Source organism: Colletotrichum lupini, chromosome 7 (assembly GCF_023278565.1).
Source record: "Colletotrichum lupini chromosome 7, complete sequence".
Classification (NCBI taxonomy): Eukaryota; Fungi; Ascomycota; class Sordariomycetes; order Glomerellales; family Glomerellaceae; genus Colletotrichum; species Colletotrichum lupini.
In genome coordinates, this window is record NC_064680.1 from 4,782,839 (window position 1) to 4,809,183 (window position 26,345).

The 26,345-nt window shown below is 54.0% G+C and overlaps 8 protein-coding genes across 8 annotated transcripts; 5 read left to right on the forward strand and 3 right to left on the reverse strand.

The window, feature by feature from the left end:
* Positions 1 to 760: 760 nt before the first annotated feature.
* Positions 761 to 2,256, forward strand: CLUP02_14471 (glycosyl hydrolase family 18; the record flags this gene model as incomplete). Its single annotated transcript, XM_049293399.1, has 3 exons — positions 761 to 984; positions 1,076 to 1,384; positions 1,467 to 2,256. Coding segments are annotated over 3 exons (1,323 nt in total), but the record flags the coding sequence as incomplete, so codon positions are not given.
* Positions 2,257 to 5,442: 3,186 nt separating this feature from the next.
* CLUP02_14472 (uncharacterized protein) lies at positions 5,443 to 5,984 on the forward strand (the record flags this gene model as incomplete). Its single annotated transcript, XM_049293400.1, has 2 exons — positions 5,443 to 5,518; positions 5,584 to 5,984. 2 exons carry the CDS (start codon positions 5,443 to 5,445, stop codon positions 5,982 to 5,984), a joined length of 477 nt encoding a protein of 158 aa, XP_049150546.1.
* A 2,305-nt stretch (positions 5,985 to 8,289) lies between these two features.
* CLUP02_14473 (glycerophosphoryl diester phosphodiesterase) lies at positions 8,290 to 9,540 on the forward strand (the record flags this gene model as incomplete). The annotated part of the gene is made up of 1 exon (XM_049293401.1): positions 8,290 to 9,540. One exon carries the CDS (start codon positions 8,290 to 8,292, stop codon positions 9,538 to 9,540), a length of 1,251 nt encoding a protein of 416 aa, XP_049150547.1.
* A 511-nt stretch (positions 9,541 to 10,051) lies between these two features.
* On the forward strand, positions 10,052 to 11,596 carry CLUP02_14474 (diphthamide biosynthesis protein 2; the record flags this gene model as incomplete). Its single annotated transcript, XM_049293402.1, has 1 exon — positions 10,052 to 11,596. One exon carries the CDS (start codon positions 10,052 to 10,054, stop codon positions 11,594 to 11,596), a length of 1,545 nt encoding a protein of 514 aa, XP_049150548.1.
* Positions 11,597 to 12,191: 595 nt separating this feature from the next.
* On the reverse strand, positions 12,192 to 13,670 carry CLUP02_14475 (uncharacterized protein; the record flags this gene model as incomplete). The annotated part of the gene is made up of 3 exons (XM_049293403.1): positions 12,192 to 12,743; positions 12,853 to 13,080; positions 13,551 to 13,670. 3 exons carry the CDS (start codon positions 13,668 to 13,670, stop codon positions 12,192 to 12,194), a joined length of 900 nt encoding a protein of 299 aa, XP_049150549.1.
* Positions 13,671 to 14,297: 627 nt separating this feature from the next.
* Positions 14,298 to 14,537, reverse strand: CLUP02_14476 (uncharacterized protein; the record flags this gene model as incomplete). Its single annotated transcript, XM_049293404.1, has 1 exon — positions 14,298 to 14,537. The coding sequence occupies one exon, from the start codon at positions 14,535 to 14,537 to the stop codon at positions 14,298 to 14,300; it is 240 nt and encodes a 79-aa protein (XP_049150550.1).
* Positions 14,538 to 16,095: 1,558 nt separating this feature from the next.
* Positions 16,096 to 19,197, reverse strand: CLUP02_14477 (uncharacterized protein; the record flags this gene model as incomplete). Its single annotated transcript, XM_049293405.1, has 1 exon — positions 16,096 to 19,197. One exon carries the CDS (start codon positions 19,195 to 19,197, stop codon positions 16,096 to 16,098), a length of 3,102 nt encoding a protein of 1,033 aa, XP_049150551.1.
* A 2,788-nt stretch (positions 19,198 to 21,985) lies between these two features.
* CLUP02_14478 (uncharacterized protein) lies at positions 21,986 to 26,203 on the forward strand (the record flags this gene model as incomplete). Its single annotated transcript, XM_049293406.1, has 22 exons — positions 21,986 to 22,351; positions 22,470 to 22,548; positions 22,607 to 22,678; positions 22,713 to 22,921; positions 23,036 to 23,068; positions 23,163 to 23,219; positions 23,292 to 23,558; positions 23,628 to 23,770; positions 23,825 to 23,845; positions 23,910 to 23,982; positions 24,015 to 24,100; positions 24,158 to 24,250; positions 24,345 to 24,372; positions 24,434 to 24,533; positions 24,640 to 24,854; positions 24,934 to 25,059; positions 25,126 to 25,208; positions 25,322 to 25,501; positions 25,564 to 25,624; positions 25,705 to 25,727; positions 25,822 to 25,973; positions 26,028 to 26,203. 22 exons carry the CDS (start codon positions 21,986 to 21,988, stop codon positions 26,201 to 26,203), a joined length of 2,643 nt encoding a protein of 880 aa, XP_049150552.1.
* Between the last annotated feature and the right edge of the window lie 142 nt (positions 26,204 to 26,345).

Here is a 26,345-nt window from a genome sequence, read left to right on the forward strand (position 1 = left end):
AAGCTCTATGGTTACGTTTCCTTCGCTGCAACACTCCAGCCGGGCAGTCGGTCATTGCCCCGCGTGAACCGGCGACTTCAAAATTGTCCCACCGGCAGAGTTGTCAATTGACCTAGAGCAGACACCTCGGGCGCGGATACAATGAGGATTGTTGACACGTATTGTACTCCAATTGCTGTACCTCTTTTCGGTTTTGAGAACACTTACTTTGCTTGAGGTTTCCGGCATTGGGATGAGTAATACCGAGTCCCTCATTTTCCTTGGGATGTACCTTATCTTACCTACGTAAGGTAAGTACCTAACGTATTCTGTTCCATTGTCTTCAAGATGCCTTGCACTGGGTTGAGATATTCCCGAATATTCGTATCTGTCCGCCTTGGAAGCAACGTCTCGTTGCCTTAAGGTTAATTGCTGCGGGGTCCCCCCCCCCGGCAAGCAGTTGCGCCAATGCCGCCAAACACCACGGGAGCACCGTCTTGAGGTGAGGTACCTCCATTCCATTGCCCGGTAGGTAGGAAACTGAGGTACCTACTAAAGGTAAGGTACCTTGGGGCGCATCCGCCACAGCGGGGTTCCTGCACCGAGAAGATCCCGGCGAAAAGAGGAAGTTGAGGAAACATCGGACACCCGGCAGATGATTCACCTGTTGTGTCTCCTTCCCGGTCTCTTCTGTGCCGCCCGCCTTTACTTTTAGTCTTTTCCTTTGTTCAAGTCTGCTTTCCGTTTCCTGGCTGTCTCTCCCTGACCTCGTTGCCCTCTTGCACCTCTCGCTCCCATTCTTCATCTCCAAGCTCATGCCCGCGCCCTGCGAGAGCTTCCACAACTCGAAGCCATCCTCCCTTACCACGTCGGCACAGACATGAGGCTACTGTTCACCGCTCTGGGCGGTCTGCTCATACTTCTGCAGTCTGCCGCGATGACCTCCGCCCAAGAGACCGCCGGAAAGGCTGCATCAGATCTCAAATGCGTCATGTATCTCACTGGGTGAGTGAATAGCTTCCGCTAAAGCTCATCACATGGCGGCTTCGGTAGGTAGCTAAGGCAAACGGATATGAACCGCTAACCCAAGCCACAGCCAACACCCCAACGTCCCTTCTAGAGAGCTTGTGTCTTACATCACCCACGTGGAACTGGCTTTCATGAACTCGGATACCTTCAATAAGGACGTGGCCGAGTGGCCCCTCTTCACCACCGTCGACAAGGTCCGCACACAGTTCATGCCTGGCACCAAAGTCATGGTCGCCATTGGCGGTTGGAGCGACACCAAGGGCTTCGACACCGCCGCTCGCACCCCGGAGTCGCGGAGGAAGTGGGCCCAGAATGTTGCCGACATGGTCAAGGCAACAGGTGCAGACGGTATTGATATGGATTGGGAATACCCCGGGTGAGCTTCAATCACCCGACTACCTACAATTGCGGCCACTAAGAAGGGCCGCAGCAGAGACATTTACTAAACCCTAGTCTAGTGGCAACGGCGAGGACTACAAGGTCAAGAACAGCACCAACGAGGAAAAGAAGTGGGAGATAGAGGCATATCCCTTGCTGCTTGAGGAGGTCCGCAGACAGCTCCCAAAGGGCAAGCTCATCTCGGCCGCGACTCCGGGTCTCGAGCGCGACATGATTGCCTTCACCAAGGAAACGGTCCCTCGTATTGTCCGCAGCCTCGACTTTGTCAATGTCATGACGTACGATATGATGAATCGCCGCGATAATGTGACCAAGCATCACACAGGGATGGAACTGTCCAGAATTGCCGTCGACAACTACATGGCCAGAGGAGTCCCGGCTCACAAGATCAATCTCGGCTTTGCCTTCTACACCAAGTGGTTCAAGACGACGGATTGTCCAGAGGGGAAGGAGGTTGGGTGCCCGACACCGCTTATGGAGGATCCCGTTACGGGTGGAGATCTAGGCCAGACAGGAGGCTTCAGCTGGAACGACGGGGTCCAAGAAGATGTAAGGGCTTCTTTCGAGAGAGCTCAAAAAGAGGGCAAGTATGACAAGGAGGGCGGAGGCTACTACTACCTTGACAGGGCCGAGAAGCGGTTCTGGACATACGATACCCCCGACGCGATCCTTCGCAAATTCCCCGCCCTTGTCGACGAAAAGAGACTCGGTGGCGTATTCGCTTGGGGCCTGGGCGAAGACGGCCCCGAGTATAACAACCTCAAGGCGGTCAACAAAGGCCTGGCGGAGCGCAGGGGCAGAGGAAGCTTTCCTTGGGGGCCTGGCCCTCACGAGGCTGATGAGCTGTAGGTGACCCCTGACAGAGCTAGCGAAGCTTTACCGTTTTTTTTTGTGGTTATGTGAACAATCAGACTCACTGCTGGGTTGCGCATAGTGCCAATCGTGCACCATAGCACGTCAATTGAGGACGCTGACTGATGAATCTCGGTCTATCATTCTGGGCTTGTATGAGGTTATTGGAGTGTGGTCGACGATGGTGATGTTGAAAATTACGACGTCGATTGGTGACCTACGCCTGCCCGCTGTGGTGAAGACCCTATAAAACTGCAGTTGATTCAAGACTCTGCGACTGGCAAGTTTGGTTCTCTGCGGCTGTGCCTGTACTCTGCGTCCGGTATGCATAAAATGGGTTATCGCTCTTGACAGTTCCCTTGTTGTAAGGCTCACAAGCTGGCTGGCCATGTGGATGCCGAGGCGGATGATGGCGTCTGTAGCTACTGTATCCAGATTCCGTAGGATTGGAGGTCGTGTAGGTAGATACGTGTAAATATAGGTCGTGGGTAGGTATCTAATTTGCACGCGGACTTGCATCTCTGAAGCTGGTGTTCAACCTAGATACCTAATTAGGTACCTAAGTATGTAGTGTCTCTGACCCGACACTAGCTTCATCTACCAGCATTCGCGCAGAGGGCTGGTAAGTTGGCTCTAGACTCTAGTGGGCAATAGGGTTGCTCAGCGATCTAATGAGATGCATGTCTCATCCACATGTCTTGGACAAAAAACTTGCCTCGACGTAATGGCGTTCTGCTGTGCCATGTGGAATGATTGTCGCTGCGAATCCGGAGAAGAGGCACCGTCGTTGATCTTCAGCCGTAGAGAATTTCATGGTCCGTGGAGTGAAGTATCAAGGCCAGGCATCAGATTCGAGCGCGGATACACTATACATAGAGATGAGGAAGTGGAAAGAAGGAATTGACAGGGTCCAAGGGTTAATGGGGTTCAACAGGATCCACCACAAAAGGCTTGGAAGACGAGGATTGGTGGTTGCTGTACAAGAGACTAGGGCAAGACTGAGAGACGAGAGGGCGAGACGGCGAGAGCAAGAGGACGCGTAAGTGACTGTAACGGGTTGGCTGAGGCAAGGGGCTGAATGAAGCTTGAAGTGGAAGGCGAGGCGAGGCGAGGTGAGTGAGAGCGGAGGGCGATGAAGGCACCTGGCGGTCAGAGAGAGAGAGGCTGTTGGCCTTTGGCACTGCAGTGTGGCACTGGGTGGGTGGTTGGTTGGAAGTTGGACACGAAGGCTTGTGGACTCACGTCATCAGGGATCAAATTCTTCCCAACCTCAACTCTGGGCCCTTGGAACCTAATCCTGGAATGTCTATGTACATGGTAACATGCAGTAGAAATCCCGTCCTCGGCGGGTGACGGATATCTTCGTGCCGGAGCCGAGACCGGGGTGGGAGACCCGCTCTTTGCCGGCGTTGGCTTCGTATGCGCCTGCCTCGATTAGGGCTGGCGGCAGTTGACCTTTGGTTCGAGCGGTTGTCGAGCTTCGAGTTTGTGTGCCTGTGCAGCTCAGATGGATGCGCTGGGAATGCTTTTTTTTTTTTAGGCTTGGCTAGCACCGGTAGTTGGTTGGGAGTGCGGAATGGGCGTGTGTACATGGTGTAGTGCCTGATGATGCACGGCTCCGTCATCCATGCATTACGGGCCAAAAGACTGCAGAATGCAGGGTCGCGAAGTGGTGCGGTCAACCGTGAGGTTGTCGGTGGCTGCTCTGGGCTCGGACAGCATCAGGAAGATTTGATTGAGACTTGATGGATGGTTTCACCGTATGTCTCTCAAGCCGAGTCGATCTGGGGAATGTAGGAATGTGTGAAGCTATGCAGACGAGACATGTATACCTGAGGTAGGAGTTAAATGGGAACGGAACCCCAAGGTTCATCGTGGAAATGCCCAAGTGGGTAGCTTCTTTCTTCCGTATCTTTTTGATTCCATGTATTATTTACAAGACCTCTTCTACCCAGAGAGTACCGTAAGACAAGGTAGAATCACGTCAAGCGAGGAAACATCAACGGGCATCAAAGGGTCGGCAAGGGCGTTCCGGTCCAGAATATACCTAGCAAGCCGTAGGTACCTATGGGGGAAGTACAAAGTGCGGCTTACATACACTACATACCTTGGGTGAGGTAGGGAGATGGAAGTCTGGACGCATTCCTGGAGATTGCAGAGACACTTTGACGTGACTGGAACATGACATGGCACGCCCGAGTCTTGGACATTTTCATGTTCTCCACTGGATGAAATGTTACCTAAGGCACTGCGTACAGTAAGTACCTTACTTGTAGGTTGTTCGGTTCCAGGCAGTGGAGGTTCGACAAGATTTTCACTGGGATTGCAGATGATGGAAGGTGCGAGGCACATCTTGGTAGGTACCTTACAGTACTTACCTTGGGTGCCCTACCTGGGTATATCGTGGTCCGAGGTACCTACGCAGAAAAGCCGGGGTGAATTAGCGGAGAGCACCAGCTGAGCACGCTAAGCGAGTGTCATCCGCCACGGTGAGTGGCCTGGAGTGGCTGAGGATTAGCGGCGACTCACCGTTAGCGCCTGTATCTTACTGGCGAGAATGGCCTGTCAGCCCTGGTGGAGGCATCCCAAGGTCGACGATGAGGTCATGCCCACAGCTGGAACCACGTCATTCTCGACCCTCCACATCACTACACGCCCCTCCTTCCACCTCACCTCACCTCACCTCACAGGCTCGCACGGCATTCGTACACCCCTCCCATTACGCATCGTCAACTCTATCCAATGTCCTCACGCAGGTAGGTAGGTAAACAGGTACCCTACTGCCTTAGACCTTTCTCGCCTGATGACTACGTAGTGGTGACCTTCACCAAGCCCGATTCAACGGCCCTCTGTCTGCTTTTCCACGGCGCGTGAAAGCCGCGGCAGCCAATTCCTGTGCGGTGCGTCCATCTTTCCTTTTGTTGCTATTCTTCCACACCCCCCATCTGACGCCATTCTATCAACTAGTAATTCGTGGTTCAACAGGGAAAACTCGCCCAGCTTCTGTCACCTCTCGCCCACTACTTATTCAATACCATTGCCTCTGCCAGTTGCTCGTGAAATACTTCCGTCTCTATCCCTTCAACCAACCCCATCAGCCCAGCCAGCTCTTGATCCTCTCCCAAATCTGCGACATCTCCATCAGTCTACATTACTATCAGAGGCACCATTCACACCCTCAACATGGTCTCCTTCGTGCCCATTGCCCACATTGTGGCAGCCGTCTTCTCCATCATCGAGCTCGGCCTTACTTCATATGGTATGTTTACTCCTCTCTCTGCCCAGTTCGGCCTTGCATCGATACATAAACTTACACCATCACAGTTGCCAGCGGCTACAATGGCTACAACGGCTGGAGCGGTTGGTGGTCTCGCTCTCCCGATATTGTCAACTTCCTCATCTTCAACTCCGTCTGGTCGCTGCTCGTTCTCGCCTACGTCGGCCTAACCCCTCTGTACATGGCCCGCCTCTTCCACAAGCTCGTTTCCCTCGCGCTGCTTGTCATTACCACCATCTTCTGGTTCGCCGGCGCCATCGCCCTGGCTGTCTTTGTCGGAGCTCCTCACTGCGGCGCCAACACGTATTGCGGCTCCGCCCAGGCTGCTGTCGCCTTTGCCTTCTTCATCTGGGCCATCTTCATGTTCCTCACTGTTCTCGACACTCTCGAGGCCATGCGCTCGCGCGGGCATGCGACCAAGCACAACCACGCCTACCCCGGTGCTTAAACGATTAAAATCCATAATGAACGCTATACATTTCGGCTTGATTTTGGATGGCCTCTGGATGACGTGGAAATACCCCGAAGTATGAAACGGAGTTATGGGCTTTGTTTTTCCTGGTGTATTTATCCACCGTTCTGAGTTGTTGTTACGGTTTACGTTTACAGTCTGGGTGTGTGAGGTTCCAGATCAACATAAATCTTGATCACTATCGATACCCTAATAATATGAATCATGCTACGCGAAAACCCCAATCCCATCTGTCAATCCGTGAAGCATGTGAAAAGTTTTGGATGCCCACCGCTGTCACTGCTGATGTTATCTGAAACCCACCTGCATCTAGTTCGTATGGCTCAACATTTCCTGCTAGAATAGTAGCTTATATAACTGAACAAAATTCAGGCTTGTAACTATCACATTTATTGGCCACCTCATCCAAGCGTGATATCTGATACTAAGGTATTGTTCCGTGCGTTGAACAATATTCACCTTGTTGGATTGCTTTGTGCTTTCATAGAAAAAGAGTGTATAGTCACCAGGTGCCTATTTGATATATCCCGTCAAATTTCGGAAATGTGAAACTGACGAATGATGTTCAACATGGAGCTGCGGGTCATCTTTGTTTCCGTTCCTAGAGTCCGAGGGCGGTTCCTGATGACTTTAGCATTTTGTATATACAATATTCAAACGAGAGGCTTCTACGTCGGGGTCTTGAAGTGTGATGTCTACGGACTAGTGAGGAGGCGAGTGTCCTCTGGTACTTTGCGATATCCCCATTATCCCAGCCTGCCAGACAGATGAAGAATTCGTACGGATGATGAAGATGTTCGAAGCTTTCGAGCCTTATCTGGGTACCGGGAGAGAGAGAGGGGGGGGGGGGGGGGGGGGGGCGGCTCGCTCGCTGCCAATGACTCGTGGGGTTGATAATGGCGTCTTGGCGGTGATCCGCTCTGGTTGCGATACCGTGGTACGGGAGACTACCAGGTAAGGTAGTTAGATTGCGCCAGGCGGCGATACGGTTTTTTGGCACCGGAGACGCCGGCCGCCGATGATGGGCTCGGCGGCAACAGACAGCTGTCGGGTTTGAACGGTGAGGTGAGCAACAGCTGCTGGCAAGCCCCCGCCGTGGAACTGCCCGGTCGGCCAAGAGTCCGGTATCGTCGGTCAAGAATTCACCTCGGTGTGTCTGCAGGTCGGGCACGTGCATCAGATGCAACCAGTGACCTGAGTACTTGAGTACCTTACCTTACCTTGAGGTACCTTACCTTCCCTAAGGTATGCAGCAGCGGTAGGGCATTTCATTGGGATGAATGGAAGACGCGGGATGGCAACCTTCCTTCCTTATCAGCCCCGAGGTGAGGTGGGTGGGATCGGAGCTTGGGATGGCCCAATTGGCGAATGAGGGGGCGTCCTTCTGGCACGCAGCTCTGCTCCATAGCAGGTGCGGGGCCGCCAAGGACATCTAGTGGGGCCGTGCCGCCGTTGACCCCTCACTCTTGCCCTCTCTTACAACCTTCAGTACACACTCACAGTACGGAGTACCTACCAAGTAAGGTAGGGTAATAGTCCTGGGAAGCAAACAAACTTGAGGAGGCTAGTATTCCTCCATAGATGGTATCTACACGGACGGACGACTCTACAGTACTACTGCGCAATATCTTCAATTCTTTCCAGGGACATGATCCTTCCATTGACGCGTGCTGATACCCAGCGCATTCTGCGGCCAACCGTGTTACCCCCCCCCCCCCCCCCCCATTCATCTTATTCCACGCTGCGAATGCTGTGGGTGGTGCTGACCTTGCCCCTGTCGTTCAAGGACCTACTCCATACACGGGACGGAAACATACGCATGCGCTACTAAATCATCACAGGGAAGACATCAGACGGCTATACCGAATGCAAGCATGTGGCCCGGCATATTGCCAGGGCCTATCCAATCTGCAGCCTTCCACGAACTGCTCAGCATCACGTTGAGAGACTAGCAATGCGTTGGTCATCGTAAACCACGTATTCTACCCCGGGGACCCTCATCAGAGCTATCCGTCATTGCAGCGGCTGGTTGTCTTGGCAGAACAACCACCACGCTCTTCAGGCTCCTGAAGACCGACCTACATAAGACGGGGTCACCTCGACTCGCGTCCGCTCAAGCGACCGGCCGCTTCCCTCTCTCTCCGTCTCTCTCATCTCCAGCTCCCGCTCCAGCTCTAGCAGTCCTTCCTCCCTCGGCGTTGCTCTCGGCGAGTTCTCTGTTGATCGCTGTGTCCCTTCGTTGCGCGAGACATCGACAAATCATCATCGACCACCAGTCAAGATGCATTTCAACTCCATCGTCGTCTCGGGCCTCGTGGCTGTTGCTTCCCGCCAAGTCAATGCTGTCCCTTGTCCCAAGCCAGCTCCTGTCTACAAGCCCATCACCAGCATTCAATTAGGGCCGAGACCCTACTGGCTGGTCAACGACATGGACGAGGGCCCTCTTAAGGAAAAACTGCAGTCGTGTTCAGAGCAGCCCATCAAGCCCTCCAGCTGGAGCATTGGGCACCGTGGCGGCGGTACTCTGATGATCCCCGAAGAGTCAGTCGAATCAAACCTTGCCGGTGCGCGTATGGGTGCTGGTGTTCTCGAGTGCGATGTTGCCTTCACCAAGGACCGTCAACTAGTCTGCCGTCACTCCCAGTGCGATCTTCACACGACGACCAACATCGTTACCATACCCGAACTCAACGCCAAGTGCACTATCCCCTTCACCCCCGCCGGCAACGGTACGGCCGCGACCGCCAAGTGTTGCACCTCGGACATCACCGTCGCCGAGTTCAAGACTCTCTGCAGCAAGATGGATGGCTTCAATGCCTCGGCCGTCAACCCCAAAGACTTCTTGCTTGGTACCCCGAGATACCGCACCGACCTGTACTCTACCTGCGGCACCGTTATGACCCATAAGGAACACATCGCCATGACCAACGACCTAGGTCTTCAATTCACTCCCGAGCTCAAGGTTCCCGAGGTTAAGATGCCTTTCGAGGGAGACTACACGCAAGAACAGTACGCGCAACAGCTGATTGATGAGTACAGGGAAGCCGGCATTGCCCCTGAGCGGGTCTGGCCTCAGTCGTTCTTCTACCCTGATATCCTGTACTGGCTCAAGGCCGAGCCCGACTTCGGCAAGCAGGGCGTTCTCTTGGACGAGAGTGGAGATACCCCCGAGACCTACCCGGGAGCCGTTGCCAACCTGACCCAGTTTGCTGCTGCTGGTGTCAAGATCATGGCCCCTCCTTTGTACTACCTCGTCACCGTCGAAGATGGCAGGATTGTGCCCAGTTCGTATGCGATCAGAGCCAAGGAGCTGGGTCTCAAGATCATCTCATGGTCTTTGGAGCGTTCTGGCTTCCTCGGAGACGACACCAAGGGCGGTTACTACTACACTTCCATCGCCAACGTCACGAACAATGACGGCGATGTCTATAACCTGCTCCACGTGCTTGCCCAAGACGTTGGTGTCTTGAGCATCTTTTCGGACTGGAGTGCCACTGTCACCTATTACGCCAATTGTTTTGGCCTGTTCTAGGTACCTATAAGCTCTGAAACGAGGAGATGTCATAGAATAGGCAAACTCAGTCCCAAACTAATACCATTTTTCACGATAATGATCAATATTAAGGAAGAACATCCGTAGAAGCACCAGTACCAGCTTAGAAGCAGAGAAACCGGTTATGAAATCGGTCGTGATTTCCCCCAAAATAATCATGCTATCTCTTTTAACGAACAATTCCAATGGACATTGCAATATTAGGATTGTGTGCTTTACCAGTGAAAGACGAGAGCCGCCCACAGCCTCCCACGGTGTGCTCAGTAGAGAAGATCGTTGACCAATCGACTTACAAGAGTTTCCAATTCAAAGTGGGTATCACTTAATCATCATATCTACACCGAGCTCACCGACAAGGTGAACCTGAGCCTGACCTTGATTTTTAGTACCCCGCCATTAGCGTGACCCCTCCATCGACTGATTACTCTTCCTCAACCCGTTTACCAGAAAGAAAAAGTTTTTTCTTGGCCTTCGCAAACAGCTGGCGGCCATGACAGAACTATCAGCGGCGCCCGTCCTCTCGACGCCCGCCGAATACACCTTTGAAGACCCGACACCGACGCCCCCACCTCCACCGACCGCCGAGCGCACCCAAGTTGAGCTCGCTTCCGTCTACGAGATTGAGCGTACGGCGCGCGAGATCAAGGAGGGCGGCTGGAACCGCGTCGCCCTCCAGTTCCCTGACGCCATGCTACGTGACGCCTCGTGGGTCGCAGAGGCGCTAACGGAAGCTCTGGGCGGCAGCGAAACCTATCGCGTGTACATCCTTGCCGACACGTCCTACAGCGCCTGCTGCGTCGACGAGATCGCGGCCGAGCACGCCGACGCCCAGATTGTCGTACACTACGGCCGCTCATGCCTATCACCGACGTCGAGGCTGCCCGTCATTTACGTCTTTACGCGGCACACCCTCGACATTGACCAAGCAGTCGAGGCCTTTACTAAAGAATTCCACGACAAGCAGCACAAGGTGGTTGTGGTGGCCGACGTCACATATCAGGACCACGTCGCTCCCCTCACGACGAAATTGCGCTCCGCGGGATACACAGCGTTGCTGCAGACCGAAGTGACACATGACCCGACCGGCACGATCCCAAACCGTAAGATCGTCGACTCTTCCTCATCGGACGCCCCCCCAACTACCGACCTGTCCGAGCACTCTCTCTTCCACATCTCGACACCGCCCCCAGCGCTCCTCCTCGCGCTCCAGACCCGCATGGCCTCTCTCCATGTTCTCTCGACGCCGAGCCTGTCGACCGACGATCCAACACGAACAACAAATGCCCTCCTCCGTCGGCGCTTCGCCCGCGTGCTAACCCTGGCCACGGCCGGTGTAGTGGGCATCCTCGTCAACACACTCTCCGTGTCCAACTACCTCGGAAGCATCGACCTCCTACGCCGGCGTATCGCCGAAGCTGGTAAAAAGAGCTACACGGTCGTGGTGGGCAAGCTGAATGCCGCGAAGCTGGCCAACTTTGCCGAGGTCGACGGCTGGGTCGTGGTAGGGTGTTGGGAGAGCGGCCTAGTGGAAGAGGACGCCGGGTTCTTCAAGCCCGTCATCACACCCTTTGAGATGGAGGTGGCGCTGAAGCCTGAGAGCGAGCGCGTATGGGGCCTCGAGTGGTGGGGTGGTATCGAGAAGATGGATCACGACGCGGTCAGGCAGGAGGAGGAGCTGGATGAGGACGAGTCGGCGCCGCCAGAATACGACTTGCGCACCGGCAAGCTGGTGGCCAGTCGGCCGATGAGAATGCCGATACGGTCGGCCAACAGCGAATCCAAGACCGGCGGCGACAACGGGGAGGAAAGCAGCAGCAGCAAAAAGCCTGGTGAGTCGGCTTTGGTGAAAAGAGCAATGGGCGAGGTGGCCACCATCAACGGCGTGCTAAGCCCCGGTGCCGAGTACTTGCGTTCGCAACGGACGTGGCAGGGTCTCGGAACGGACTACGACGAGGAGAGCAGCACCGTCGTCGAGGAGGGCCGGAGCGGTGTTGCGCGGGGTTATACGGTTGGCGAGGACGCTGGCAGGGCATGAATAAGAGTGACGACTGACGGGTTATATTGAATCGGCGCAAGGCAGGGTACCAAAAACACACATACACATAGACTACTAGTGAGAACCTCAAGATACCAATTTTCCCATCGTGATTTGACATGTCATTGCTGCCGTGTTCTGAAAGTGCGATTTGGCCTGCACACCTACCGCAGATCACATCACGGCCAGTCGTTCGGCCAAGCCAAGCAGTCGTTCTGAGTGTGGTAAGGATGAGGAGAAAGTACAAGACAATCACCAAGCCGGATACAGGCAAACGATAATGGCCTGTGCAAAGGCAAAGCACGGCAGAAAAAAGATGTCGTGAATTAATGCCGTTAGATTCGTCATCATAAACGAGTATGTCGTCCACTACATGCGCCGGGTCGCTGGAATTACATGAACCATCCCTGAGCATCGGTCATATGCTCTCCACATCCTATCGTATCATGTCATGGTATCTTATCTTGTCTTCTTGTTTTTCTCGTTCTTGTACAAGTCGTCAAATCCCTCCCTACCCCTCCCCCCCCCCCCCCCCCCCAAAAAAAAAAAAAAAAGAAATGCATTGCAATTATCGTCAATCTCGGTTGAAGAGATGTTAAACGTAGACGCGACGGTGAGAGTGGGAGCTGCGACGGCTGTGGGAGCGGTGGCTGTGGGAGCGGTGACGGCGGTGACGGCCGTGGTGGTAGGACTTGCGCTCGTAGCTGGAGGACAGGCGGTCACCGTGCATCCAGGCGAGAACGGCGGTGAAGAAGAAGAGGATGGTGTTGATGATGCCAAAGACCCAAGATGCCTTGAGCATGGCACAGGGCTTATCGGTGAAGAGGTTGAAGCGGGGCCCAGAGATGGTGACGAGGCCGGGGAAGTTTGCAGACCAGCGGCCGTCGCGTGCGAGGTTTGTGCAGTCGACATAGTTGATGCCGCGAAGGTACCAGACGGCGGCAATGAAGGCACCAACGAAACCAAGGTCGATGACTGCGACGAAGAGTGCATTTGTGCTGCTGCGGTGATAGCTGAAGAGGGTGAAGATAGCCCAGGCGAGGGCGAGGACGGAGACGATGAAGAGGACAAGGATAGAGTCGGGGACGATAACGTTGCGCTTTACGAAGCCATCGACGAACCAGGCGAGCATGCCCATGGTTGGGATCTGTGACATTGTGTTAGTTGAAACAACACTTGAATTTTTCCTTACAAAAAAATAAAGAATAAGAAAATTGAGTAGTCGAGGTAACGTATCGACGAGGGAGAAAACGTACCAAGGTGACGATTTGGAGGAATCGCGTCGCCGCGAACATGACGGCGAACAACATGGCCGGCGGTTGGGAGCCCAAACGGCCAGGCAAGAAGCTACCGATTGCTGTGTGGAAAAGATGCGACAAGTTGCGACAAGATGCGCCGGCGGTAGCGGTGGTGTTATTATTGTTATTGCGCTTGCGACAGGCGACTACGGATTCAAAGAGTCTTGAGATCGACAAAGACAAAGGCTATCGATGAAGGGGAGCTGCCAAGGTAGGTAGAGCAGGTAAGTGAGAAAGCAAAAAATCAAAGTCCCGCGAGCTCGGGGGGAGGGGGGTTTCTGTCGCTCGTGTTTTGTTTTTAATAGAGCCCTTTTAGATGAACGGGCGGGTGGTTGGGATGGGGTGGGAAGGGTGATTAAATAAACAAGGCGTGACTTGCGTGTGTGAGCCAGAAACAGAGCCAATGCAGGTCGGGTTTGGGTTTGGGTCAGCAAGTCTTGCAAGTTGCAAGTTGGGACAAGCCCATCCGGGGTGGGCAGCAACAGCAAAATTAGACCGGGGGGTGGGCGAGGGAGTATGCGCGTGGGTGTAGGTGTGTGTGCGTAGATAGAGAGAGAGAGAGAGGAGAAATAAAAAAGCAAGGTAAGTCGCAATGCGCAAGGCCAGGTTTATTTCGTCGTGGTGGTAAACAGGTGCAATTCGTTGGTGTGTGGTACTCGAATGGGGGAGGTTGGGCTGGTCGCGGGTTGCCAGTCAAGGATTGCATGGGACAAGGATGATGGAGATGTCAAGGTGCAGTGCAAGGTGAAAGGAGAATGGTCGAGCATTTCATTCATGGATGGTGAGGCAGCAAAAAGGTAAGGTAAGGAAGGCCAATGTAACATCCAAGATGCCGGATACCCTGCCCGTTTCCCGCCTTTTTGTCATTTCCTGTTGTATCTACCATATTTTGCTCTCACTCTCACTCTCACTCTCACTCTTGTCTGTAAATTTCAATCTCGCACTCGTGTGGATTGGATCAACCATGAGGTGGAGAGGCAGGTGTGTGATGGGACGGAATAGGTAGGAACGGGGATGAAGGCCTCACAATCTCATAAAGTGACAGATTCACATGGGTCCGGGAATCACTATGGTGGAAGAAAGAGGGTTCCGGCTGCGCAGCTCGGTGCAGCGGTTCGCGCTCTCTCTCTCGCACCTTGGATATGCATATAGACAGGCAGACATGGCTTGTTGGGTATGGCTATTGTTGCACGGCCTTGCTTGATGGCTGTCTCCAAGGGCCAGGGACGAGCAAACGGCCGTCAAACAATGACACGGACTGCAGACAAGCATGTCGCAGAGCGGGAGCCCGAGCACCCTTGATTTCTCTCTCGAGTGTCCGCCCCGTACTATGTAATGTACTCTGCACTCTGCACCCGGTACGAATGACCAAGGATGTCTGACTTCAATTGGTAAGGTAAGATCTAGCCCGAAAACTCGGTAGAGGGTAAAGGGCAAGTAATGTGAGGACTGTGAGGTAAGAGAGAGGTGTTTGCTGATGAAGCCTGGGTGAAGTGAGCTGTGGTGAGGTGAGGTGCGTCACCAGCAATGACGTCGGCGATCGGCCTCCTCTCTGTCCCCTTTTGGCCGAGGCCTGAGGTGCCATCTGCGGCCTGCCCAGTTCCTTCCCTTGCACTTTCCTTCCACCCTGCACTTGCTTCCATAGGTACCTTACTGTGTACACATCTACCTACTGCGAGGTAAGGTACTCTGTCGTGTCTGTCCACCAAGTATCATGGCACCTTACCTACACTGCAAGGTACCTACTCTGCAAGGTACCTCACAAAAACACCAACTTTCTTCGCGACTCTCTCGCCGGCATCTATACGCATACATGGCCGTCATCTTACAGATTAGGCTGTCCAGTCTCTCCAATCAAAGGTGCTGCAGAATGGAGAGGAAAACAACCGGGCGATGCGCTCATTTTTGATGGCTGATTTCTTGCCCTGTCAATTCTGCCAATCGCATTGTCTATCCACACCATTACTGCTGCCCGGACTCACTCATTCGATCCGGGAACAGAAGCCGTTGAGGTATCTCAGTCGAGGTAACACAACTTGGTACGGCCACATACACCTTACGAGACCTTGGTTTTCCGGCCAGCAAAAAGCCATAGACTCATGGCCCAGACACTCGCAACCTCAGGGTCAGACAGGCAGACCCCAAGTCCCCAACCGTCCAACGGCAAACAACTCATCCAACGTGGAGTTTTGCAATCATCTCGGCCAATCCTGTGTCTTTTCAAGACCCCCGGCACTGTTGCACGAGGAACCACTCCAACCTAAAATCGGCGGGGCTGGTCATCATCATCCACCATGACCGCCGGGGGAAAGAAAAATAAAATAAAAGAGTGGAGATGATGAGGTGGCTGGGGCCTGGGGTCTGGGGCTGGGCCGCTGGCCTCGACCCATCCCTCCTACTCAAAATCCCATCGCGACATCGTCTCTCCATTCTCGCGCCTTCAAACCAAGTATGTAGACCCGTAGTGTACCTTACGGAGTGCATCCGTACGTGCGTGCACAGAGTATGGTTCCTATCACGCTTGCACTCCGCATCGCCGGCGACGGCTTCAAACATCACGGCAGCAACACGGCCCTGATTCGGCCCAAGTGGAGTCTCAAGACTACGAGAATGGGACAATGGTAACGAGAAGCTACTAGGTGGGTACACCACGTCACCGCCGCCGTCGATTCTGACGACCAACAAATGTCTCTGAATTGCGCCTTTTCCTGTGCCACGATCCTCGTGATCCTAATCATCCCTATTCTGACCTCCAACCCAAGTAGAAGGGGGCCATTTAGCTAAGGATCCTTGACCCAATTAACCAGTCTGGGCCAAACCATCTTGACGAGCGTCCAGACAAGCTTCAGTCTATCCAATATCACACCTCACTCACACCTCCCTTTCTAATGCTATCACATGTATCTATTCCAAGGTAGGTCAGACTGGCGACAATCAGGTAGTGATTCGTATCTCATTCGACCAAAAAACAGTACGAGCAAATTGGCGGGTATCACTCAATCAACACAAGCAAGGTACTAACTAAACTATCCCATCTCCAACTTTTATGTCCATCTCCAAGTAAAGAGAAAACTCAAAGCCAGCCCAGGATATTTACAGCTGGCCACCTGGCATCAGCTCAGGAATATATACAAAAATTATTTCGTCCCATCACGCCAGCTCCATCTCCAAAATGGCTTGGCTGCCCTAGCCTCGTCCACCTCATGGCTCATGATCATCAATCACATCCAAATCAAAGTCCCGAATTCGTGGCGCCATGCTGTCCGTCTCAGACCCCTCGCGCTTCACTCGTCCATGATTATACCCACCCCGCGCGCTCTTCCTATCCAACGTGTCGTCGAATGCAAGGAAGCCTCCTGATCCCGTGATGTTGCTTGGCAAGGGGAGCGACTGCTGCTCGTGCTGCGAGGCGCTGCTGGATCGCGCATAATTGCCGTGGGAGCCGTTATTATCCAAGAAGGCGCTCAAGTCACGCCTTCGAATGGGCAGTTCCATTGCCTCTCCTCGCTCTACGCCGCCGGCGCCGGTGCCGCCAAACGTGGCGGCACTGCGCATGCTTCCCGGTCCGCCGCCCAGGCCCTTGACATTATCTCGCGACTGCGCTCTCTTCATGTTGGTACCAGGTCGACTGGATGCTGGTGTACGGATGCTGCTGGCTGTGTCGCTTTCGCTAACGACGCTGTACGCCGAGCTGAAATGAGGCGCCGAACCCGTCGAGTGGATGGATCGGGTCCTGGTCGTCTGATACCCAGACCCTCGCGATGTCGTCGAAGCCGGGGCGCGCGGGTACGCAAATGGGCGGGCGAGGTTTTGCACTGGACTGGTATTGCCCGATCCACCCGAACTCTCAGCGCCGCCGTTGTTCGGCGTGTTCCAGCTGAGCTGTACTATCCAACAGTGAGATAGCTCGTGCGAGGCTTCGTCTGTCGTGCTGGAGCCCTTCCACGGAGGGACTCTTGTGCCCCTGAGGCGCGGAGACAGATGATACGGCACTCCGTCGCGGTATCGCACGTTGGGGGCGTCCACCGACACACTCGCCAGCGTCTGTAGAATGCCGTAGATCAGAACCCAACGTCCCCGTCGGGCTACGGCCGGATCGACCTCAGTGACACTGTCGCTCTTTTCGAATTTCACAAAGGCGTCAATTAGGTCCGATTGTGTAAAGTCAGAACCAAGGATATAAATGTTAGTGGCCTCGGTGTATGCCAACTGAACTCGTCGTTCCAGGGCACCCGCTCGGCCACCGTTGTTGGCACCTGCGCCAGTCTTCTTCTTGAACATGGAGCTCTCCTTTGACGGCGCTGGCGGAATGGATTCGGGTACCATGGGGTATGGATGAGGGATATGTGGAAACCGCATCTTATTGTCGAACTCGACGAGGATGTCTGTGATGGGAATGTCGATGTCGGCGTCAAATCCCTTGTCCTTTTCGCTCTGTATCATCCATTTGCGCCCTGATCGCGCCTCGGACATGTCCCAGACAATGTCGCGGTTGACGAGGTAGTCATACAGCGCCCCAAAGTCCTTTTGCAATGATTGTGCCACGCTCCTTGTAAGCCACATGTCCTCGCCGTCGGAGTCTGGGAGACCAGTTGTCTGAGCCGGCGGCCACGCTCCTTGTGAGTGAAGGTAGTGGTTCAAGAAGAACTTTTGTAAACGGTCTGCAGCCGCCTTTGCCTGACCACCAACACCTGCCGGCCACAGGTCGCCATACTGGAACTCCACGAGTCTTTCTTCGGCCGCCTGGACGCGGAGCTGCGTCTCGAGACATGCCCGCTCCAGGAGCGCGCGGGTGATGGGCGTGAGGTCTTTGAAGTCGGCGCATGTCTCCAGCTGGCTGTACATGCCGGCGCAGTGTAGAAAACTCTCCCGCCAGCCCTCCTCCCATCGCACAGCTGACCCTTCAGACCACGCCAGCAAGCTGACAGCCGTTTCCGGGTCGTTGCGCACGTCATCTATTCCCCGGGCTGACAGATAGTTCAAGATCATGCCGACGTTGTCCGCGTCCGGTGGCATGTAGGCATCCAATCGCATGTGCAGGTCGGAGAGAGCCTGGTGAAGCGTCAACCCGACCAGAGATGCGTGGTAGAGCAAGGCAAAGACGTTTCTTGTTGTAATATGGCTTCTGAGTTGTTCTGTCTTGGTCATGTTTGCAGGAGTCGGGAAGTACATTTCGTATGAAATTTGCCCATCAGCTTCGCCGAGATCCTCCGAGATGGGTGGTGTCGGTTGCCCACCGCGCATGTGTGGCCGAAGCATGGGTGGTGCACCCTGTGGAGATGGGGGCATGTAGATGTCCTCCTCGGTTGTGCCCTCCCGAAGCAACGTGATGAGATACCTCGATTCGGTCGCTTCGATTATGTGTGAGGATAGTCTGAAGGATGGGTTCGGCCGTGGGGCTTGGCCCTTGTGCCCGAAGAAGACGAGAACATCACCATTCGGATCCCATAGTTCGGGGTCTTTGCGTAGCTTATTCCACCTTTGAACAGGTCTTCCAGCGCCGATCCATCGCTTGATGGGCGGCGTGGTCGGCACAGGAGGCAGCTTCGATGCCGGGGGTGGTGATGTAGGCAGATCCATATTCTGATGTCGCATTTGTTGATTCATATGCTGCATGTGGTGCATGTGGTGTTGGTGCTGCTGCTGCTGCTGCTGCTGCTGCTGCTGCTGCTGCTGCTGCTGTTGCTGTTGCTGTTGCATGTGCATCTGCCGCTGTATGTGCATCTGCTGCATCGTATCCATGTTGAACTGTTCATAGGTGTAGTCGAGCTCCGTGGGAGACATTGGGGCGGGATTCTGATGTTGACCCGGGCGTACAGTAGCGACGGATTCAGGACGGAAGTCGAGTTCCTTGTCTTTGCGCTTGAAGGTGAAAGTCTTGGCCAGGCCTCTCCGTACATCCTCGCTCTTCTTGTCCAGCCTGCTTCGCAAACCCGACTTCTCAATGCCCGAGACGTCTTCCGTCTTGATGGTAGGTCTCCGGGCGCGGGCATAGGCGAAGTCGTCTAGGGGGCCGGAGCTCCCGTCACGACGGCCGCCCTCACTGCTTCCACTGCCACTGCCTATGCTGGGTGTGCCTGGCTTGATGTCGCGTGGAGGCTCTGAGAACTTGAGGAAGCGTGCATTTGTAGTGCCGATGCCGGTGCCAACGGGTAAAGATGCGCCGGTCTGGGGAAGCGGAAACTCGGGGATGGTGAGGTCTTCATATTCTCCTATTATGCCGCCGGTATTTGATCTTGCCCTCGCCTTTTCCTTCTCGGCTTGAGTGATCTTCTTGCGCACATAAGCGCTTCGGCCGGACATGTTGACGGGTGATTCTGCCGGTAAAGAGGCCTTGCTCACGAAGAGCCGCTCACGCGCTGTGGGGGGCCAGTCTCGGTCTGAACGAGTTACAGGTTATCCCAGGAGTTTGGTGTGGAAAGGATGCTGTAGCGACTGCAGCTGTCGCGAACGTCGATATTCAAGACGTGAGAAGAGCTGCACAAAGGATCTCCGTAGAGGAAGAGGAAGTGATGAAATTGAGAGAGACAGAGAGGGAGAGAGACAGACAGACAGAGGTGAGTGAATGGCAGCCCACCCCCAGAGTGAGTCGAGATAAGATAAGACGACTCAAAAGTCCCCTAAAAGACCTAACTTGGCAAGTGCCTGCCTTAGGTGCCTTACTGTACCTAGGGTACACTGCTGCAGAGTACCTTACTCCGTAATGTACCTAAGTACGGAATGTAATCGGTACAGGGAACCTCAGGTACAAATTGCCCTGATTGGTGCTCTGGATGGGTAGATAAGGTACCTTTGGGGGGACCTGGTAGGGAGTCGAAATGAGCATGGAATGAGGGAGCTAACTCTGACAAGGTACCGAGGTAACCAACGTAAGGTAGGTACTCCGTAAGGTACGGGACAGGTAAGGATTTGTTGCTGCAGTCGGGTACTCCCTGAGATGAGCCTGGTGAGGTGAGCCCAGTCACGCAGATGAGAGAGGTGGTGAAGAGAGCGAGTGTGATGGTGAGGGTGAGGGTGAGAGTGAGAGTGAGAGTGAGAGTGAGAGTGAGAGTGAGAGTGAGAGTGAGTTGGTGAGCACTGGGGTACGGACAGCGGGGAGCCCAGCCGATTTGGGGTAGAAGGTTCCCGGCCCGGGGGGGGGGGGGCAATGGCGCTGCTCCTGTGGCGTGTCGTTCCCCAAATGACGGTCCGTTTTAGGGTGTCTTGGGCGTTTGTGGTGCGTCTATTGCGCCCGCTGAGATGGGCGGATGCGGCCGAGTTTTCCCTTCTACGTTTTTTTCTTTTCTTTTCCACCTTGTCTTTTCTCCCTCTTCTCTATCGTCTGTTTCGTTTTGATTTTCGCCCGTCGGATCTTCTCTTTCTGCAGGTTGTGTATCTAGGAAAGAGTCGTCTTCCTTCGCTCGGTGTGTTCCGCTTCAGATGAATGGGACCTTGGACGACGGGACTAAAGGCAGTCACTCATCAGCATGGTTCAGAGGGCAGAGCGGAAAGAGGAAATTGGCTTCGGGCAGCAAAGAGAATGACTCCTCACGTACGCTCAAAAACAGTTTGTGGATCATGAAAGGCCCCGGTCAGGTAGGTACTCGATGCGTTTTGGTGAGATGAAAATGGTCGGATGAGAGCAGCGTGGATGGAAAGAAGGATGCATGCCAAGATCACAAATCAGACCTCTTTGCAGCAGCAGCATCCATTCAATTCAATTCTTTTTCGACGACCGAACGATGCCAAGCAGACGTGGTGCGTACTCGATTTATACGTAGGAGCCGAGAAAACCGATCCAGAGTCAACAGAGTATCGCTGTTTCTGTGTGGGATTCGCGCCACCGCTCAAGTTTCGGATTCTGCTCGAAGGATCCCTTAACATCCGTAGTGTCGTAGCGATTGCGTGGAGAACGCCCGTTTGTACGCAGCTAGTTGTCGTTCGGCCGGCCCGGTGAAGTATGGGAATCACTCGGTTCCCGGACAGCTTCGTCGAGTCCGCGCGTGGCTGATCCAGTCGTAAGGTAAGATGGCGAACCTGCAAAGAGGGAAACACAATAACAAACTAGAAACAAAGCAGCAGAAGTAAAGCAAGACACCGGGTCACACGCGGACCAAGGTAAGCTGACACTGACACTGTCAATGAGACGAGCTCGCAGAATGAGAAGGATGGGGGCATATCCCCCAGATATCCAAGTCATGCCTGCTTCAGACTCCAGCCTTCGCGTCCGTCACCTTCGCGGCTTGTCTCTTCTGCAGCTGGGCCAACCTGAAAAACGCCCGTTGACATGTACCTTGCCCTGCTCGGCCTTACATGGCCTTGCTTGACTTGGCTAGGAGCCGGCCATACGGATACAGCCCTTGCTGAACCGAGCGTCCAACGCCGTCCTTGTCCTCGTCCTCCGTCCCGTCCGTCGGCATCTGCAGTGCTGCACACTCGCAGCAAGCTAGATTCGTGGGGGACGCCCCGGCTGTGACAAAGAGCCAACGCCAGCGGTCGACCCCAGAAGAAGTCTTTGCAAGCTTCTTCTTTCCTTGCACTCTGTACCCGAAGTGATGCTGACAGTCAGTCAGTCTTCTTCGGTATGGACTGGAACCATTGGTGATTTTGTCCCGCAAGGGGCCCTGGTAAAGCCCAGGAACAAGGGTGATTGCTGCCAAGAGCCCGACGCTGTACGAAGTACATAGTAAGACGGCTCAGCATGCAAAGAGTTGCACCACGCTCGGCGACCAGAAGGATCCAGGCCCTGGTCTCCCAGTCCGATTGATTGTGCCTCGCTGATTGATTTGATTGACTGACTGACTGATATGACATGTTCGATTGGGAAGGAGAAACTCTGCAATTTTTCAACAGAGACGCCGCTTGTTGTGTCTATCAGGAGATATCCATAGGCACGAACAACGCTAGATTGTCACTCCAGAGTCCAGATCATCACGGCATGGGGCCCTTTGCATGCCATGGACTTTTGGCATGGCATGGCATGGCATGGATCGTCGCGTCCTGTTTCTAACTTTGCCATGCAGGTGACAATTATCGAGTACTGGTAATTACATGTCAATATCACCGTGAACTCTGCTGACGGAGGCTCACTCTTGGGAAAAAAGTTACCAAGATGTCCAACGCATGGACGAATATTCCGTACAGACGGATAGAGAGAACTGCTCGTCGACTCCTCTTTTTGCTCCGAGATTGGCCCCCAACTGCGATGCATCCGTCCATCCGAGGTTCCCATCGGATGAGCCATCCACCTTCACGCCCACCCAACCCCCGAGTTGAGACTGCAATGTTTCAATATGCATGGTTCCTCGAGGGCAGGGCTCCAGGAATCCGCCCATATTCCATTGAACCCAAGTCTTTGGGTCGCATTCTGGTTCCTCAAGGGACTGTGTCGCCGTCGCCGAGGATGCAACATGGCGACGCCGGTCACACCCTTGTCGTCGACTCGCGGCGAGCCATGTTGTCCAATTTGCTTCGCAGTGTAAGCATTTGTCGTCGTCGTGGTCGTACTGTGCAATGTACGGATACGGAGCACTACATACATTCAGGGCACAAGGCACAGAGACCCAACAATGATTGTTGCCCATCCACTCAACTAGATAATCAGCCGAAGCATAATCACGACACCCATGCAGGCAAATAGCAAACACAAGAGGGCTAGTGAGAATGGCATCGAGCGTCACAATCTAGGGGTAAATCCCCTCTATATACGGATACCTATGTACCACTACGCAAGCTTGGCCTGCTGTTTCCAGGTTGTATTTCCACACGCGCTATGCCTCATTCTTCAACCGCCTTTTCCCATCTTGTGCGGAAATAAAAGAAATGAAAACACAGAAAAGCCAAAAGTACCAACGCTGCAGAGAAGGTCCTCATTAACAGAAACCGTTGCAAGCCCGACGCCCTTGGCCCCTTATCAGCGATCACAAAGGACATGCCCCTTGCAGTCGCAATTGCACTAATGCAGGCAAATTTGGCCGTCATGCTGAGTATCCATCTTGGGTGTATGGGGTACGTAGTACATACGGATAAGGACAACTATCCGTACTTGGTCCGAATCTCCAAGGCGCGCGATCGCTGCTCAGCTTCCTGATATGAACCGTGGAAACCTGTGACTGCTCAGCTTCCCAAGGCTAGAGATTGACTTGATATATGTGATGCTCAGTCCCTCAAGGTCCAGAGACTGGTAGCCTGTAGTGTACGGAGTAGGTCGTAGGTATAGACAGCCACGACAACTAATGGCATCCCCCATGTCAAATTTCACACTGCATCGCTTCTTTGTCCTCATCTAGAAGCTGCCGGACGCAATTCTGGAACTTAGCCCAATATTCGCGGTTCGCCTCGGTTGGGTTGGTTGTGTACCAGTCTTCATGTTCTATCCGTACGGAGTACAAACGGAGTACAAACGCAACATCAGATAGCCTACCAGCCCTCCATCCATCCAGGGGAGACTGGCGCAGCCCGCTGTCTATTGGACGCAAGGCGCAGACGTCCTCTCGATATCGCCCAAGGTTCTCAAGGGCCGCATCTCTTGCATTGTGTCCTCCGTGTCAGCTGCACTACAGCATCTCACCATGTGGGAGTTTGTGAGCTGCACCCCAACTCTCGGCCGGAAACCCTGTCGTCACCAGTTCGCAGGACCCGGTCAGGCTGTCACCCCTATTGTTTACCGTGGAAGGCCAGCAAAGGTTAGACAGCTGGAAATCCCAACGTTAACTCAACATAGTTGATCAAGTGGCTCCTGGACTTCTTGAAAGTCTACTCCTCCCGATGAACGTTTCTTTGTGCCGTGCTTTCGTCCCAGCCATCATGAGATGGGCGGCACGTCCTGGTCAGCACTAACAAGGCAAGCCCAAATCACCCTCCAAACGCCGTCGCGCGAAAGCGGCGGGCGTATTCCGTCAGACTATTCACCCTAACGTACAGCATATAGCTCCTGGCTTGATTGTGCCAGGAACAAGTCCGAGCGGAATTGGTTTCAAAGGATTGCCAAAAGTTGAAGCCCCCAGGATCATGGATAACCGATAGATATGGCGTAGGAGCCATTGGAAACAGCGACTTTACAATGGGGGAAGAAGCTTGAAGATATGGGTACACGATGAGTTTGCAGATGTTAGTTTTGACGGCTCTTGGTAACGTACCAGATCCAGAGCGCCGGGTTCCTCATGTCCCAAGTCCCTCCCCTCCTCTCCCCCCGCCCCCTTCCTCCCCTGGGCCCTGGGCCCTTGGAGTCTTGGACCCTAAACTAACAAACTACTGCGTGCGTCCGTGACTCCTTGCCGATCAGTCATGGCCACATGGCATCCATCGACGGTAGCAGCCCTGCCCCCTCCGCCCTGACCTCGAACCAGTGGGTCTGGCGTGTGGACCCTGCTCGCAGGTGAGCCGTGACACTTCTCACCTGGTAGGTAGGCGAGTAGGATTATTATGTGTAGAGTTTAGTTTGTGCCACGACTTACGCGTTCCTGACCTAGGTACATGTCTTTCAACATACAGCTTGATGTCTGGTGGCACTGGTGCATGTGCATTTTGCAAGGCTGCACGCGCAGTCAAGCTACAATAGAACTTGGTACAGATACAGAATCAAAACCACTATGAACCTGTGATTGCGACGCCATATTCGTACGAACATGAGGATTCAACCACCGGGCGTGCCTCAAACTGTAACCTCCGCCAGGCTGCATCCCCATCACATTCCTGCAACGCCATGAAGCCCCCCCCCCCCCTTTTTTTTTTCTTTGCGGCTATCCAGACTGCGAGCATTCGAAGCCTACTGTAGCCAGGGATCCGTCAGACCAACGAGGCAGCAGGGCCCCGGTAAGCCCGTAACAAGAAGCTCGTTGCCATACACCTTCTTAATCAACCAAGCCACGCCCTCTAGCTCTGAACCATCCACACATGTAAGGTCTGAACTGGAGGGGTCAAGAGTCAGCCCTCGAGTGGGAGCTGTGGTTTTTGACGGCATAAGTATCCCTCAAAGCCATGTCCGTAGCAGGCTCAGTTGGCTCGCAAAGGGACCAACCTAATATACGTACAGATCGGAGATGTGAACACATGATGAAGTGGCCGCCACTACGCAATGATGATCCCTTGGCGGCCGTGACATCGCAGCTTCGAGATGGATGTGTTGGCTGGGGCCAACACGAAGGAGGGCCAACATGGACAATGGTGGCTAGACACCGGCCCTTTGTCCGTCGAGCTCCGGCTGACACGCCGCAAGATCTGGGTGATTCGGGAAGGGCTGATGACATCTAGAATGGACAGCCTCGGGCTGTCCGCCGATTGAGCGGGACAATCCACCGCAGTCCGCTTGAGCTCTCCGGTTCTGACACCCGAATGTCCCCTTTACGGAGTAAATAGATCCGGTTCCTCCCCTCCCTTTTTTTGTCCGTTCATTAGGGCCAAGATTTAGTGAAAAAGGGAGCGGGCGGGCCCGCGCACGGCGCTCAAGGCGGCTTCAGCGTGATGCTGCTTTTGTTGAAAATGGATATGAAGTTATGAACACCATAACACAGATACTCGTACCATATATGTATCCCGTATCCGTACCCCGTACACTATTGACAAGGAGTGGAGCCATCATCTTATGGGAGTCGCTGCTCGGAATATTTCCCTCCTCTAAACCCACGCGGTGTCCATCTTATTCCCAATCGTCGCCCACAGTTTCGCCCACCCATGAGCCAAAATTCACAGCGCCAAACTATTTCCCGATCCTCCGAGTCCAAGCTGGATGCCAAAGCCCGACGATGAGGTGGTCGGTATCAGTGATTGATCAACACATCGACACCATTCCCGAAGCTTAGCCACAAGTCGCCTTCATGTGTGGCCAAGTAGGCTCTCATCGCCTGGAAGCCAAAGTCAGTTGCCTTCTTTGTAGCCGCTTAAATTGATCATGAGGACACCGTACGGATATTGGTTTTTTGCTTTTGATAATCTGACTCTGCGGAGTAGATCGGGGCTGATTGGCCCCAGCCTCCGAGCCTCCGAGCCTCCGACAAAGGCCAAGGTGACGGCCAACGGAGACTTTCTTACTCCCTGCCATGGCCCGTGTGAACTGGGGTTCTGCCCATCACGTTACCAAACTCCACTGAATAACATACATAGTACGTAGGTTTTTCTGCCGAGCACGGCAAACACGTTGTTTCCCTCGCCCACAGGGACACCGCTGATCGTGTTGATCGCGTTGATCCGGACGAACAACCGAGACATGGAGCAGACGGCGAATAGGTATGCGTACAGTCTACGGATACAGCTTAAGCCTCTCGATATGGATATGGATATGGATATGGATGCATCATTGCACACGGATATCAAGCCCAAAAATGAAGCTTAATTCTGACACAGGCACATACTGCGTACGACGACCAGACCTAGGATGAAAGGGGAGTGCGAAATAAAAAGAAAACAATACAAGGGAGGTAGGCGACCTGAACCTGGAGACTTGGGCACAATCCAAGCCCCCTTTTCTCTGGGCC